At 53.2% G+C, this 15,940-nt stretch overlaps 1 protein-coding gene across 2 annotated transcripts in view; it reads right to left on the minus strand.

Annotated features, from left to right (window-relative positions):
• LRP5 (LDL receptor related protein 5) overlaps positions 1–15,940 on the minus strand; it is a 131,919-nt gene that overhangs the window by 29,442 nt on the left and 86,537 nt on the right. For both annotated transcript variants that reach the window (XM_032282590.1, XM_032282591.1), the window contains 5 exons: positions 13,052–13,341; positions 10,069–10,295; positions 8,615–8,799; positions 6,281–6,604; positions 3,477–3,676 (listed from right to left, as the gene is read on the minus strand). In XM_032282590.1, the coding sequence (XP_032138481.1) occupies positions 3,477–3,676; positions 6,281–6,604; positions 8,615–8,799; positions 10,069–10,295; positions 13,052–13,341 (1,226 nt within the window). The remainder of the gene's footprint in view (positions 1–3,476; positions 3,677–6,280; positions 6,605–8,614; positions 8,800–10,068; positions 10,296–13,051; positions 13,342–15,940) is intronic.

Consider the following 15,940-nt stretch of genomic DNA (forward strand, 5'->3'; position numbering starts at 1 on the left):
ACAAAAAGTAGCCAGCCGTGGTGGTGGGCACCTGTAATCCCAACTACTCGGGAAGCTGAGACAGGAGAATCACTTGAACCAGGAGGTGGAGGTTGCAGTGAGCCGAGACCACGCCACTACACTCCAGCCTGGGCAACACAGCGACACCCTGTTTTTTAAAAAAAAAAGTTAAAATGGCTGGGTGTTGTGGCTCATCCCTGTAATCCCGGCACTTTGGGAGGCTAAGGTAGGCAGATGGCTTGAGCCCAGGAGTTGAGACCAGCCTGGGCAACATAGCATGTCTCTATAACAACAAAAAAAAATCCAAAAAATCAGCCAGACGTGGTAGTGCATGCCTGTAATCCCAGCTACTAGGGAGGCTGAGGTGGGAGGATCACTTGAGCCCGGGAGGTTGAGGCTGCAGTGAGCCATGATTGCACCACTGCATTCCAGCCTCGACATTGGAGACCCTGTCCCCAAAACAAGAACAAAATAATTAAAATGGTCAATTTTATGGGATATATATTTACCACAATAAAAAATAAAAAACAGAAAACAAAACCTCGGCCAATTGGATGATAATTTAGACACCAGCTTTTGGAGGGGCCAGGGTACCCCGAGTAAAGAATCAGAGCTGGAGTCCACGGAGCAGGGAGGCTGCAGGAGGCTGGACCTTAGCAACAGACACCAGAGGGAAAAGCACATTTTCCAAATTAAGTGGAAAACCTTCTGTGTTTTCCTCCAAGCCTTCATCACTTCTGCCTGGACACCATGAAAGAACGCAGCTCCAATGAGACTCTAAGGCAATGTGTGCCCAGGAGCTCTCTCAGCATGGGAGCCACATCCATCAATTAACACGTCCCTTTCCCAAAGAACTCCATGTGACAGTCATCTACACCAAGCAAGATGAAAGAATCCATTTCCCCCATCTGCACCATGACAGAGGCGATGATCACAGCTGCCCAGGAGAGGAGCTACAGGGAGGCGGGCATGGCTGTGGATTTCAGTTCAGCCGAGTTTTGCCATCAGCCAAGGACACAGACCTCACAAGACCTCACAGTACAGCTTAAATGGAAGCTGCTGCTGCAGGAAGGACCTGGTGGAGGGGGGTGTCCAGCCTGTCCGGGCAGCACCAGCCTTCAGATGGGGGAGCAGGACAGTGAAACTGATGACGGGCACAGCAACCCATCTGAACGTCTCTCCAGACGAGCCTCTCTCTGCATCAAGAAAGTACCAAGATTTCACCATAATAACACAAGCTCCCACACCAATCCTCGGTTGAGAAAGAAGTCACGTGGCTTTGTAGTTTTTTTTCCTTTTCTTCTGAGACAGTGTCTCACTCTGTTGCCCAGGCTGGAGTGCAATGGTGCAGTCTTGGCTCACTGCAACCCTGCCTCCCCAGGTTCAAGCAATTCTCCTGCCCCAGCCTCCCGAGTAGCTGGGACTACAGGTGCCTGCCACCATGCCCAGCTAATTTTTGTATTTTTAGTAGAAACGGGGTTTCACCATGTTGGCCAGGCTGGTCTCAATCTCCTGACCTCGTGATCCACTCGCCTCGGCCTCCCAAAGTGCTGGGATTACAGGCGGGCTCTATAGTTTTTATAAAAGAAGGGTGCTTAGGAGCCAGGCCTGTCCTGGAATTCCACACCAATGAACCTGTTATGCCCCATGCTGCAGACTCCAGATAGGCCTGAGGACACCATGAGCACATCCTTCCTGGAACAGGGCACACAAGCCTGACATCGCAAAGGGGTTGCTTCTGCTACAGCACTTGTTTTTGTTTTTTTTCTCTGACGGAGTTTCACTCTTGTTGCCCAGGCTGGAGTGCAATGGTGAGATCGTGGCTCACTGCAACCTCCACCTCCCAGGTTCAAGTGATTCTCCTGCCTCAGTCTCCTGAGTAGCTGGGATTATAGGTACCCACCACCATATCCGGCTAATTTTTGTATTTTCAGTAGAGACAGGGTTTTACCTTGTTGGCCAGGCTGGTCTTCAACTCTTGACCTCAGGTAATCCGCCCACCTCAGCTACCATAGTGCTGGTATTACAGGTATGAGCCACCAGGCCTAGCCTAGCAGTTGTTTTAAAAATGCAAACCTGGCATGGCGGGGTGGCCCATGTCTGTAATCCCAGTTACTCGGGAGGCTAAGGTAGGAGAATCATTTGAATGTAGGAGGCAGAGGTTGCAGTGAGCCATGATCATGCCACTGCACTCCAGGCTGGGTGACAGAGCGATACTCCATCCCAAAATAAAATAAATAAATAAAAACATATCTGTTCCAATGCAGTGATGTATCAGGACAATTTGAGCACAGCACGGATCTCGCGTTTGCGCATGCACAATTTCCTCCATGAGAAACACTAAGCGAATGCAGAAAACCACAGCCAGCAGGGAACTGCGCAGGGTCACACCCACACACACACCTCCATCTCTCACCTCCCTGTGCTCCCTGCTGGGGCCATGACCCACTCCCTCCACACCTGGGGTGAAAACCTTCCATCTGATTTCCCACAGTCCTCCTCCCAGCGTTTCACAGAAACTCACGCGTGGCACCCTTCCACACTTGGAAGCCAACTCCAGATCTCCCCAAGGTGAAGTGTCAGATCTGTTGCAGCAGTAACGTTTCTGAATGCACATTGCTGTGGGATGTATCTAACCATTTATGTGCAAAAGGCCCTCTGCTATTTCCCAGGTTCCTAGCTCTTTTCTTACATGTCATTGACAGAGTTTTTGAGGACTGTGTCCTGGTCCCCTTTTCCCTATGAGTCGTGTCATTTTACTGTGCGATTTTGCATAGTGCATAGTGCGGTGACTTTGAGGAGCGCGTATACTGCACTGTAGCAGAAATGACTGTACAATTCCTACAAAATAACAGATAAACCTAGATTAGCCAATACCAACTGCCCTGCATGACACAAGACCGCTTTACTTTCTTGGAAAGAAAAAAGTCCTGTGGGGTTAGACCCGCCCATGACTACTTAAAAAACTGGGAAATCCAGTCTCTTTTTCTCTGAGATGGAGTTTTACCCTTGTCTCGCAGGCTGGAGTGTAATGGCACCATCTCAGCTCACTGCAACCTCTGCCTCCCAGGTTCAAGCTATTCTGCTGCCTCAGTCTCCCGAGTAGCTGGGATTATGGGTGCCCGCCACCAAGCCCAGCTAATTTGTATTTTTAGCAGAGATGGGGTTTCACTATGTTGGTGAGGCTGGTCTCGAACTCCTGACCCCAGGTGATCTGCCCGCCTCAGCCTCCCAAAGTTCTGGCATTACAGGCATAAGTACCATGCCCGGCCTCAGTTTCTACATATAATCACAGCCTCGGGGTTCCATGCTGCTGAGAGTTATACCCTATGACTAAGTTATCAAAGCCCAAGTCATCATTCACCCGGAACTGTGCTCTGTTTTTTCCCTGTGCTGAGACAGGGGCAGCAGCCTGGAAGCCACCACAAGGAGCGAGTTTGGAAGCACACACCGCCCCTGCCAACGGGGGCACCTGCCTGGGTCCCATCATCCTTGGCTCGCTTGATGTTCTGGCGCCCATCCACCCAGTAGATGAACTTGTCCAGTGGGTCATAGTCGATGGCCTTGACGTTCCTCAGCCCATGCAGGGGCAGGATGAGGTCCGGGCTGTGCTGGTCGTCCGGGATCATACGGCTGATGGCAGATTTCTGGCTGAACAGCAAGAAGGTGCTGGGTGCTAGAGGAGGCAAAGACAGGGCTGCATGTGGGTGTCTGGAAGATGAAGAGGAGCTGGTGGGCGGGACAGCAAGCCACTCCACTGCAATAGGTGGCTCAGCGTCACCCCGATGGAGGGCCACGGGAAAGACGGGGGACACAGGGCTGTCTCTCGGGGTGCGATATGGGGAATTTTACTCTCCATGTCATATATGTCTCTGCTGTTTCTTCTTTTTTTTGAGATACAGTCTCACTCTGTCACCCAGGCTGGAGTGCAGTCGCATGATCTCGGCTCACTGCAACCTCCACCTACCAGGTTCAAGCAATTCTCCTGCCTCAGCCTCCCGAGTAGCTGGCACTACAGGCGCATGCCACCATGCCCAGCTAATTTTTGTATTTTTAGTAGAAACGGGGTTTCACCATGTTGGCCAGGCTGGTCTCAATCTCTTGACCTCGTGATCCACCCGCCTCAGCCTCCCAAAGTGCTGGGATTATAGGCGTATGCCACCGTGCCTGGCTATGTCTCTGCTGTTTTAAGTACCTGTATTACTTTTGAAATAAATAATAATTTTTTTTTATTTTTATTTGTATTTTTATCTTTGAGTTTCGCTTTTGTTGCCCAGGCTGGAGTGCAATGGCGCAATCTCGGCTCACTGCAACTTCCACCTCCCAGGTTCAAGCGATTCTCCTGTTTCAGCCTCCAGAGTAGCTGGGATTACAGGAGTGTGTCACCATACCCAGTTAATTTTGTATTTTTTGTAGATACAGGGTTTCACCATGTTGGTCAGGCTGGTCTCGACCTCCCAACCTCAGGTGGTCTGCCCATCTTGGCCTCCTCAAGTGCTGGGATTACAGGCGTGAGGCACCGCGCCTGGCCAATAAATATATTTTTAAATGATGAAAACTTAAGACAGAAGGCAGGTAATGGTCGTGAACACCGGTAGTGGAATGGTAGTGAAACTCATACCCACGAATGGGTGTGCGGTTTGCTATGTGCCCATGTGTGTGCCAGTGAATTGCGGAAAACTGAGCAAAGTCAATGACGAGCTCAGGAGGGGACAGTCCTCGAGGGTGTCAGTGAGTAGCACATGCCACCACGAGGCATCCCTGGAATCAAGCTGGGCCTCATTTCAGTGCACTGGCACCAGGACCCGAAGAACCGACTCTAGCAGGACCAGAACATCGGATGCCTCTACCTCCCAGCAGCTAACAGAGTCTCCTGGGGGTTCCAAAGGTGTGGCACTTTGAGCGCACTGGCAGCGGGCTCCAGTGGCTGGTATGAAATCCAAGTTGCTGCACCGGGTCTGCCAGCCACAGAATGGGGACTCTGAGTCATGGCAACCTCTCCTTGCCACGGGTTACCTGCACCTCCATTTGACCCTTCAAGGTCATGGTCCCAGGGAGGGATGGTGAGCACCAGGATCAAGGGCAGCCCAGGCATGGGAAGGCCCAGACTCTGACCTAGGCCCATCTCCTGCCAGCCTGGGCCTCCAACAGCCCCTTAACCCTTGCAAGCTTTAAGCTCCCCATCCACATAGCTAGGACAGGCAAGACCAGTCCTGCCAGTGCCCAGGTCTGCATGAGACTCCAACAGGACCTGGATGACAAAGAGCTTTAGAAACTCTCAAGTGCTGTGTAGGGAAGCATAACCAGCTCGCTGCTGACGTCACCGGGGAAGAGCCTGCCAACAGGAAGCACCTGTACCCTGGAGAGGCCAGAGGAAAGTCTTCTCATCACTGACATAAGAACAAAGAGCCCCACCTACTTCAGAGGGTCAGTGCAAAAATTCTCCGAGCTAGGCTGGGCACAGTGGCTCACGCCTGTAATCCCAGCACTTTGGGAGGCCGAGGCAGGCAGATCATGAGGCCGGGAGTTCAAGGCCAGCCTGGCCAACACAGTAAAACCCCGTCTCTACTAAAAATACAAAAATTAGACAGGCATGGTGGCACACGTCTGTAATCCCAGCTCCTCGGGAGGCTGAGGCAGGAGAATTGCTCAAACCCAGGAGGCAGAAGTTGCAGTGAGCCGAGATCATATTACTGCACTCCAGCCTGGGCAACAAGAACAAGACTCCATCTCAAAAAAAACAGAAACAAAAAACAATTGCTCGAGCTGATGCTAGGCTGCCTGGCAAGGGGTCAGGAGCAGGGACTCTTGAGCCAGCCCACTGCAGTCAACACTCGCTCAACCTGCTCCGGCTGTGTGGCCTTGGGTGAGTTGCCACACCTCTCTGCGTGTCAGGTTCCTTGTGTGAAATGGGACCATGCTACTCACCGCCCTCTGGGCTTGAGGAGTAAATGAGTGCTGTGGAAAGCACTCAGCACCGGGCTGACAGTATGAGCGAGCACCCTTCCCCAGCAACTGGTTTTCACACCCAAAGATACTCCCCAGGACCTGGCAGCTCAGGGGCTGGGCCATTTACCTGTGTCCTGATGAAGTCCACTCAAGTCCACCCTGCCTGGACCTGGACCTCCAGGTAGCATCATGCAGCTTGTGCAGTGCACAACCTCCCCAACCATCTATGTACACCCGGGAAGCCCAGATGAGAAGCTCCTTTCAGCATCAGCTCCCAGAACCAGCCTGATGTAATGTGGGAGTGAGGTGCAGGAGAACGTGAGGCACTTACGGCTACAGTTGCGACCGCTGGGGTCCAGGGTGTAGTGTGAGGCACAGCCACAGCGGTGGCCGCCAGGGATGGCAAGGCACAGCTGCCCGCACTGCCCATTGTCGTGCACGCAGTCGTTAAGGCCATCCTGGCGGGAGGAGTGGAACACCAGGATGTCCATCACGAAGTCCAGATGGCCCTGGATGAGGGTGCGGTTCTGGCCGCTGGTCTTGTCGGCCCGCTCGATGCTGTGCAGATTCCAGTCCGTCCAGTAGATATAATCGCTGTACTGTGTCAGACCGAACGGGTGCGGCAAATCGTCGGCAATCACGACCCGCTCCTGACCTGCAGGGACACGCAACAGGAATGGTGTCGGCAACGGCACAGCCAGGCCACAGAGCACAGGGCGCCCCGTGGGGCGAGTGGGTTCAACCCTGCAGCCTAGCGACCAAGTGAAAGCCTCAAAGTGTCTGTCCACTCTGCAAAGCAGGCAAGATCTACCGAAGCGCAGGCAGGACCTACCAGAATTAAGTACTGGCTACAGTCACACAGTTGCTGAGTGGCAGGGCTAGGTTTACCACCGAGGCTCCGGGTTCACGTTCCTCTCCTGTCCTCACTACGTCAGGCCTGGCTATGCGTCCTCCACTCCCCCCGCAGCGAGCACAGGCCTTCCATGTTATTCACCAAGCACTCAGTAAACATCCGGAGTGTTTAAGCCAAAAGCACGTACAGCAGAGTGATGGCCAGGCCGCACGCATGTGGCCACCCTCACTGGCAGGGCCACATGGGTTTCCTGGGCTTTTGCTGGTTTTCATGAGTCTGTCCTCACTCCTGGGTGATTAATGAGCTTAATCATTTCAGGCAACCACAGCTGTGCTGTGACTGGTTTCTCGCCTGGCAACAGGTTTGGGCATGGCCTGGATGAGCTGGGTCACGCGATGTGCTGCAGAGCCGGGTGGTGGTCTCCAACCCACATCAAACCTTGTGACTGGCCTCACAAGCTAGGGCGCAGCCCACCCCCGGCAGCAACCAGGACACGGGGTTCAAGTCCCAGCTCTGCCTACGCAGTACCTGGGACAAGGCACTCAGTTGGCCGATGCCCCAGCCTCCTAATCTGTAAAAGGAGCCACTGCAGATGGCGAGTAGCAGTGGTGAGGAGGCCAGAAGCCAAATTCCTGCTGCCCTTCCTGAGGGGTTCCACATGGCTGATGCGCTCAGAGGCTCTGCTAGGCCCAAGGTCACCGAGGGTCTCTCTGCCAGGGGTCACGCGCCAGGGCTGCCCAGTGATCCTCTCCTCCCTGCCAGCCTTGAAGCCAAGGGCTGCCTGAGACCTTGAACTGAGCCCTCAGTTTCTTTTTTTTTTGAAGCAGGGTCTCGCTCTGTTGCCCAGGCTGGAGTGCAGTGGCACAATCACACGACACCATAGCCTCGACCTCCCGGGCTCAAGTAATCCTCCCACCTGAGCATCCCAAGTAGCTAGGACTACAGGGCCTGGTTAATTTTTAAGAATTTTTTGTAGAGATGGGGTCTCACTATGTTACCCGGGCTGGTCTTGAACTCCTGGGCTCAAAGCATCTGCCTGTCTTGGCCTCACAAAGTGCTGGCCAGCTCTGCACCTGGCCCCTCAGAGCTTCTGCCCCGACCTTCCACCTCCCAACCTGGCAGGGGGTAGGAGGGCTCCTTTGGGGAGCACAGTGGCCCCTGTCACCTGGCATATCACCCAGGACAGCTACGTAACTACTCTAGCAGGACACAGTGTGTGGTCCCCTATCCTGGATTCAAATCCTGCTCCTGCTGCTGTGTGACTTGGAACACGTTTTTTTCAAACTTCCCTGAGCATCATTCTCAGGATCCAGAGAAAGGAGGTGAGAGCACCAGTCCCGGGGTCCCCGGCCTGTGGACACTCTCAGCACAATCCCAGCACACGGTGGGGCTCAGGGCTGGGTGGGGATGCAGTGCTGGTGCCCCGGGGGGATGGTTACCAGCTCTGTAACCTTAGGCAAGTCACATGACTTCCTTGGGCCTCGGCTTCCCCAGCAACGGAAACCTCCACCGCATGCGGTAGGGTCAAATGCGAGTCCTGGCACAGGGATTAGCCGGACCTGGTGCCCAGCAGGTGCACCAGAAACAGCCGTCACCAGAGCCTCTCCCGACACCACTACAGCAACGGCACCCAGGGGTGGGCAGAGGCAACCCCCACAGCAGAAAGTGAGGCTGCTAGGCAGTCGTGGGTGTGGCCACAGCTCCTGCCAGGTCAGGGACTTGCAGGCCACAGGCACATGGGGCAGGCTGGGAGGTGGCCAGCGCCCAGCTGCCCTGCCCTCCATGCCCAGCAGGCCCCTGCCCGGCCCTCACCCAGCATGTTGGACGACTCGATCATGTTGGTGTCCAGGTCGGTCCAGTAGAGGCGTTGGTCAGTGTAATCAATGGTGAGGTCGTTGGCCCGGCCCACCTTGTCTACCAGCGTCATGCAGTTGGTCCCGTCCATGAAGGCCCGCACGATCCTCGGCTTGCCACCCCACTCGGTCCAGTAGATGTAGCTGGAAGGCACGTGGGAGAACGGCAGGCTCGGTGAGTCCACTCTCACCGCAGAACAGAGGGTGCAGGGGTCTGCACCCGTCGCCTCAGTTCGGCCCTCCCCATCCTGGAGAAAGCCACGTGCAGGAAGCAGGGAAGGGCGAGACCCTTTCCCCTGCCACACAAACATCCCTCCGGGGCGGTCGCTGCGCCACCCCCCTGAATTCCCACAGTGGCTCACTCGTAAGGCAAGGAAACACCCCTTTACTGACACAAAAACAGGCGCACAGCCAAGGTGAGAGTGTGCTAGAACACCCCCTGAACTTGGCCGGATGCTGGGGACACGGCAGAAACCAGGATGGACACAAGCACAGCAGAAAACAAGACCTCAGAGCAGAGGAGGCCTTGCAGGATCAGGATATAAACTCGGCTCTGGGCTCCTCCCCGGCAGCCCCTCTGTCCCTTCCTTCAGCAGATCCACAAGAGGAAATGCACATCCTCATTCCAGAATTTTCTAAGTTGGACCTGCCCTTGTTCTAAAACTGGACCTCTTTCTGATGTCCTGCCATCCCGAAATCTTCCATCCTTCCCTGGCAGAACGTGCAGCAGGCAGGGATTGGGCTTTCCAGGGTGTGCACTGTGCCCACTGCACAGAAAACAAAACTCAAGTCCAGAGAGACCCCCCACACACACACATCTGGGGCCTGTCTGACCACAGTGCCCAAGGCAGGGCCCCTAGGATGCCCGGCAGCTACAAGCACGCTTGCCTCTCAAGGTTGGTCGTAAACTGTGGCTCAGCAGCCTCCAGGAGGCCATTTTGGAGTGGCCTGAGGTCCAGGGACCTCAAAGCCAGTTCTGGATTGTGGTTTTGGCAAAACGGCGCAAAGCCAGGAGGCCTGGTTGGGAGTCTGAGGCAGCACTTCCTGGCCCAGCTCCACTCTAACTGGGTATGTGACCTTAGATGCGTCCCTCAGTTTCTCTGATACTGTTTCTGCATCTGTAAAACCAACACAGACACTGCCTGATGCAGGCCCTGCGGATGCCTTGGTGAGACGGCCCAGGTGAAAGCAGCCAGCACTGAGCCTGACACGGCCTCAGCACCCGCTCCATGAAGGAGCTCCATGACTTCCGAGGGGCCTATCACTCCTGGCCACCATCAAGGCGAATGATGTCGGTACAGCTGTGATCACCAAGGGCCACACGGGCAGCCTGCCACCTTCCCAGCTGGCATGCCCGCACTGACGTACACAGAGAGAGGGACAGGAGGACGCCCGGGACAGGCAAACTCTTACCCCTCGGTGGGATCCAGGGCCAGCGACCGCGGGTTGTCCAGGTCCCTCCACACGAGGACTTGCCGGAACTGCCCGTCCAGCCGCGCCACTTCGATCCTGTTGGTCCCGGTGTCGGCCCAATAGAGGTTCTTGCCCATCCAGTCAACAGCCATGCCCTCGGGGTAGTCAAGGCCAAACTCCACCACGTGCTCCACAGAGCTCCCGTTCAGGAAGGCGCGGCTGATGGTCTGGTAGCAGGTGAGGAGAAAAAGGGCCACATTTTAGGAACCAGTGTCTTTTGTAGACATCTCACCGAGACGCCTGGCCACCTGGAGCAGATACTGACCACATTCTGGACAAGATCCCCAACATTCAAGTGTTGTTTTTTTTTTTTTTTCTTTTTGAGACGGTATCTAGCTCTGTTGCCCAGGCTAGAGTGCAGTGGCATAATCTCGGCTCACTGCAACCTACACCTCCTGGGTTCAAGTGATTCTCCTGCCTCAGCCTCCCAAGGCTGAGATTACAGGCGCGTGCCACCATGCCCAGCTAATTTTTGTTATTTTCAGTAGAGACGGGGTTTCAACATGTTGGCCAGGATGGTCTCGAACTCTTGACCTCGTGATCCGCCTGCCTTGGCCTCCCAAAGTGTTGGGATTACAGGCATGAGCCACTGCACACAGCCACATTCAAGTTTTTAAATGCAGCAAGATACCTTTCTGGAAAAAGCAACTTGGAGATTATATATACCATTTTTTCCCCCCAGGCAGGTCTCACTTTGTCGCCAAGGTCAGAGTGCAGCTCACTGTAGCATCAACCTCCTGGGGCTCAAGCGATCCTCCCAACTCAGCCTCCTTAGCAGCTGGGATTACAGCTGTGTACCACTACTTCCAACTTTTAAAAAGTTTTTTGTAGAGATGGGGTCTCACTATGTTGCCCAGGCTGGTCCCAAACTCGTGGGCTCAAGTGATCCTCCTGCCTCAGCCTCCCAAAGTGTTGGGATTACAGGCATGAGCCACTGTGCCCAGCTGTACCCAGCACATGTATAATAAATGAACAGTTAAGCCTAAAAGGGAGCATCTGTGCAGTGGAGTATTTCACGGATTTAAAAGATTGTGCCAAAGAGTCTGTCATAGCATCACCGAATACCTGTTGTAATGTCAAGTAAAAAAATCAGGATACAAAATTCTCTGTAGCATATAATTGTGTAATGAGAAATGCTATCTTAGAGAAAAAAGACTTGAAGGAAACATGCTAAGGTATCAGCAGTGATCTCTGGCTGGTGAGGCTATGGACAATTTCCATTTTCTTTTTATACTTTTCTTCTTTTGTTTTGTTTTAGTTTTTTTTTGTTGTTTTTTTTTTTTTTTGAGACGGAGTCTCACTCTGTTGCCCAGGCTGGAATGGAGTGGCGCGATCTTGGCTCACTGCAAACACCACATACCAGGTTCAAGCAATTCTCTGCCTCAGCCTCCCAAGTAGCTGGGATTACAGGCACATGCCACGAGGCCCAGCTAATTTTTGTATTTTTAGTAGAGATGGGGTTTCACTATGTTGGCCACGCTGGTCTCGAACTCCTGACCTCAAATGATCCTCCCACCTCAGCCTCCCAAAGTGCTGGGATTACAGGCGTAAGCCACCACGCCTGGCCTCTTTTTTTATACTTTTCTATGTATTTCCCTTTTTCTACAAAGAACCCTTGTGACTTAAAGTCATAAAAAATCTTTTAAAGATATCTAATACAAATACTAGAATAGGACGGGCGTGGTGGCTCACACCTGCAATCCCAGCACTTTGGGAGGCTGAGGCGCGAGCTTGAGCCTAGGAGATTGAAACCAGTCTGCGCAACATGGGGAAACCCCACCTCCACAAAAAAAAACAAAAAACCCACAAAAATCAGCCAGGTGTGGTGGTGTGCACCTGCAGTCCTAGCTACTCGGGAGGCTGAGGTGGGAGGATCACTAAGAGCCCAGGAGGTCGAGGCTGCAGTGAGCTGAGAATTCACCACTGCACTCCAGCCTGAGTGACAGTGGAAGACCCTGTCTCAAAACAAACAAACAAAAAAACTCCCAGAAAACAAATAGTAGAAAAACAAGTCAGTAAACAATGCAGTTGTCCAACACTTTAGACCAGAAGTCAACACACTTTTTCTGTTTAGGAGCAGGTAGTACATATTTTAGGCTTAACAGCCAATACAGATCTGTCAGAACTCAACTCAGCAGCGCAAACGCTGCCACAGACGATCCGTAAACAAATGGGCTTTGCTGTACACCAATCAAACTCTCTTTACAGAATCAGAAGGCCAGCCCACGGACCAGTTTGCTAAACCCTTCTTTAGAAGGCAAAAAGTCTTCCTAGGCCGGGAGCAGTGGCTGACGCCTGTAACCCCAGCACTTTGTGAGGCTGAGGTGGGCAGATCAGCTGAGGTCAGCAGTTCGAGACTAGCCTGGCCAACATGGTGAAACCCTGGCTCTACTAAAAATACAAAAAAACTAGCTGGGTATGGTGGTGGGTGCCCATCATCCCAGCTACTTGGGAGGCTGGGGCAGGAGAATCACTCGAACCTAGGAGGCGGAGGTTGCAGTGTGCTGAGATCGTGCCACTGCACTCCAGCCTGGGTGACAGAGCAAGACTGTCACAAAAAAAAAAAAAGTCTTCCTGTAATTGTCCTGGATGTTTATATCTGCACTATAAATGAAGAAAGAGTCTGCTAAGCAGACAGCCTCTGGCGAGGGGAGAGGGTGGGGTGTCTGAAGTCAAGCTCAATGGACAACAAACATTACAAATTCACACAAGCACTTCACAAAAGCCCTCAAGTGTGTCTACCGGATTTGCCCATTATAATCATCTGTTTTTTTTTAAATAGGGTTGCTCATATTTGATTAGCTTGAATTGAGTTACAATAAATATTATAGTGCTTTAAAAAAATGTCTGAAGCCTCTGAGGCAGGAACAGAGGCAAGGTTTCCCCATCAAGGCTGCACGTGTGCGCATCCTGGCCATGCTACCTTCAGGCTGACGTCCGTCCAGTAGATGTGGTTGTTGGCCACATCGAAGTCTAGGGCTGAGGCCTCCTTGACGCCCGTGAGCGGGATGGCCACATCGTTGTTGTTGGTCTCAAGGGAGATCCTGTGAATGGCGGCTCTGCTGGTGAAGACCAAGAAGGCCTCGGGCACGATGCAGGTCTTCATGTCACTCAGCAGCTCCAGGCCGATGGGACAGCCACACCGGGTGGAGTGGGGCGTGAAGAAGCACAGGTGACTGCACCCGCCGTTCTCATCGGCACACGGGTTGGTTCCTGGAAGCGAACACACAGGCCCCGATCTAAATAGCAACAGCAAGGCAGGGAAAGGACACCACAAGGCCACACAGTGAATGCCACTGTGAGCTGCGTGGCTCAGGGTGCCGAGCTCAGGACTCACCCCTGGGTCAGGTTTGACCTCAGGGCTGGGTTGGGTTGTGATGATTGTTCCTGGCTGGCTCCATCCTCAAACACACACGCACCTTTCATGTGAAAGCCAGGATGTGCCAGAAGCTCCAATGTGCACAGCTTTGTTCCCACCACATGTCAGACACAGACAGCAGGCGGGCGTGGTAGGAGAACGCCTGGATGACGGCAACCAGGTTCTCCCCAGGTACGGCCTCGAGTCAGTAACGGTAACAGCAGTGTGGGCTGTGACGGGACCTTGTCAAGCGCCAGGCACTGGTCCCAGGGAGTCACCTGTCTGAACTCACTCCATCCATCTTGGAGGTAGGAGCTATTCTCATCCCCATTTTTTATTCTAGGAAACTGAAGTGCAGAGAGGCTGTTGAAGAGAGCACCATCAGGGAGCAGCTCGGCGAGCCAGCCAGCCTGGAGGTCCCGCCTCCTGGCCTGTGCTCTGACCCGGGAAGAACACAATGACCCCTTGGGCAGGGACTGGGCAAGTCGTCCCTCAGCCTTGGCTCCTGAGAATCCCACCTCAGCCCTTCCTCCGACTCACAGATATTCCCAGCAGCCTTGAAAACTCACGCTTACCCAGCATGACCAAAGCTGCCTCTTTTTCACACAGTACAGAGAGGGTTCATTTATTTTTGGCCAGTCTGTTAATTTCACTCCTCATCCGAAGTGCTATTAAAATCGGCTTTAATTTAATGTTAAATATTGAAGCCAAAAAAAGAACCCTTTTCCCCATCTCCTTTAGTAAATCATGGGTGAGGGGGAGAGGGAAGAAGGCCAGTTTGTCAGCTTTAGTTCACAGCCCCATGGATGCACCCTTTTGTCTTCTCCCTGGGGCTTATTTTTTGTTCTTTGAACAATCACTTATAGGTTAGTCTCACCTTCCATGGTGGACAGTGAATGTTTTTTATTTTTTTGAGACAGGGTCTCACTCTGTCACCCAGGCTGGAGTGCAGTGGTATGACCTCAGCTCACTGCAACTTCTGCCTACAGGCTCAGGTGATCCTGCCACCTCAGCCTCCTAAGAAGCTGGGATCGGCAGGGCGCGGTGGCTCTGCCTGTAATACCAGCACTTTGGGAGGTGGAGGTGGATGGATCATCTGAGGTCAGGAGTTCAAGACCAGCCTTGGCAACATGGTGAGACCCTGTCTCTAAGAAAATAAAATATAATAAAATAAAAAATGAAGAAGAAGAAGAAAAAAGCTGGGACCACAGGCACATGCCACCAGCCCAGCTAATTTTTTTTTTTTTTAATAGAGATGAGGTCTCTCTATGTTGACCAGGGGAGACACTCAAATTCCTGGGTTCAAGTGATCCTCCTGCCTCAGCCTTCCAAAGTGCTGGGATTTCTGAATTTCAGGCATGAGCCACCATGCCTGGAAAGAATGCATTTTGTTTTTTTTTTTTTTTTGAGACAGGGTCTTGCTCTATTGCCCAGGTGGAGGTCAGTGGTGTGACATCAGTTCATTACAACCTCTGCCTCCTAGATTCAAGTGATTCTCCTGCCTCAGCCTTTTAAGTAGCTGGGATTACAGGCACACACCACCACGCCTGGCTAATTTTATGTGTGTGTGCGCTTTTAGTAGAGACAGGGTTTCACCACGCTGGCCAGGCTGGTCTCAAACTCCTGACCTCAAGTGGTCTGCCCACCTCGGCCTCCCAAAGTGCTGTGAGCCACTGCGCCTGGCACAAATGCATTTTAAAGGATCTGGAAAAACTAAATTTGTGGATTCCACCTCCGGGATAAGGACGGCAGGGTGCGATGAAGGCCGTGATGGAAGCACTCGCTGCTCCTGGGGTCGCCCACACTGCCTCAGCTCCAGGCCTCTGAGAGACTGTCCCTTCTGCCCCAACCTGCTCCCTCAGTTCCCAGCTCCCTCATATTTTACAGCCAGGGATCTAGCGTCACAGCTAACATCACATCTACCCAACAGGGAGCAGAGCCGACCCGGCATCTCGCCCAGGACTGCAGGCAGTGCAGCAGCAAGCACCACGTCCTCTGTCCTCTCACCCTTCATCAGCGAAGATTTACTGAGGGCCTCTGACACGCAGGTGCAGCGCAGGACCCCAGGCCCCAGCCAGACGTGGAGCCCCTGCCCACGAGCCCCAGGCCCGTCCCGGCCACACGTGGACGCTACTCTCTCCAGCGTAACTCCATCACCTTTTCAGGAAGAGACAAATCATCGTGCCAAACAAGGACCTCTTCGGTGAACCTTCTGCGGATCCTGGCTTTCAGGTGAAAAGTGCACGTGTATTGGCAATGGGGGCAACAAGCACAGCCCAGCCAGGCAGGCCCAGAAATGAGTCCCGAGTTCGGCACCCATAAGCTACAGGGCTCTGCCTACCGCGCCCCCATGCCAGTGAGGCAAGGAACTGCATTCACAGAAGGGTTCGCTCTGGGAACGAAGGTTCCGAGCCAGGGCCGGGCACATAGCAGGTGCTCAACAAATGTTAGCTA

This window comes from Sapajus apella, unplaced genomic scaffold (genome assembly GCF_009761245.1).
Source record: "Sapajus apella isolate SASKATOON/1434 unplaced genomic scaffold, GSC_monkey_1.0 scaffold14, whole genome shotgun sequence".
In the NCBI taxonomy this organism is placed as follows: domain Eukaryota; kingdom Metazoa; phylum Chordata; class Mammalia; order Primates; family Cebidae; genus Sapajus; species Sapajus apella.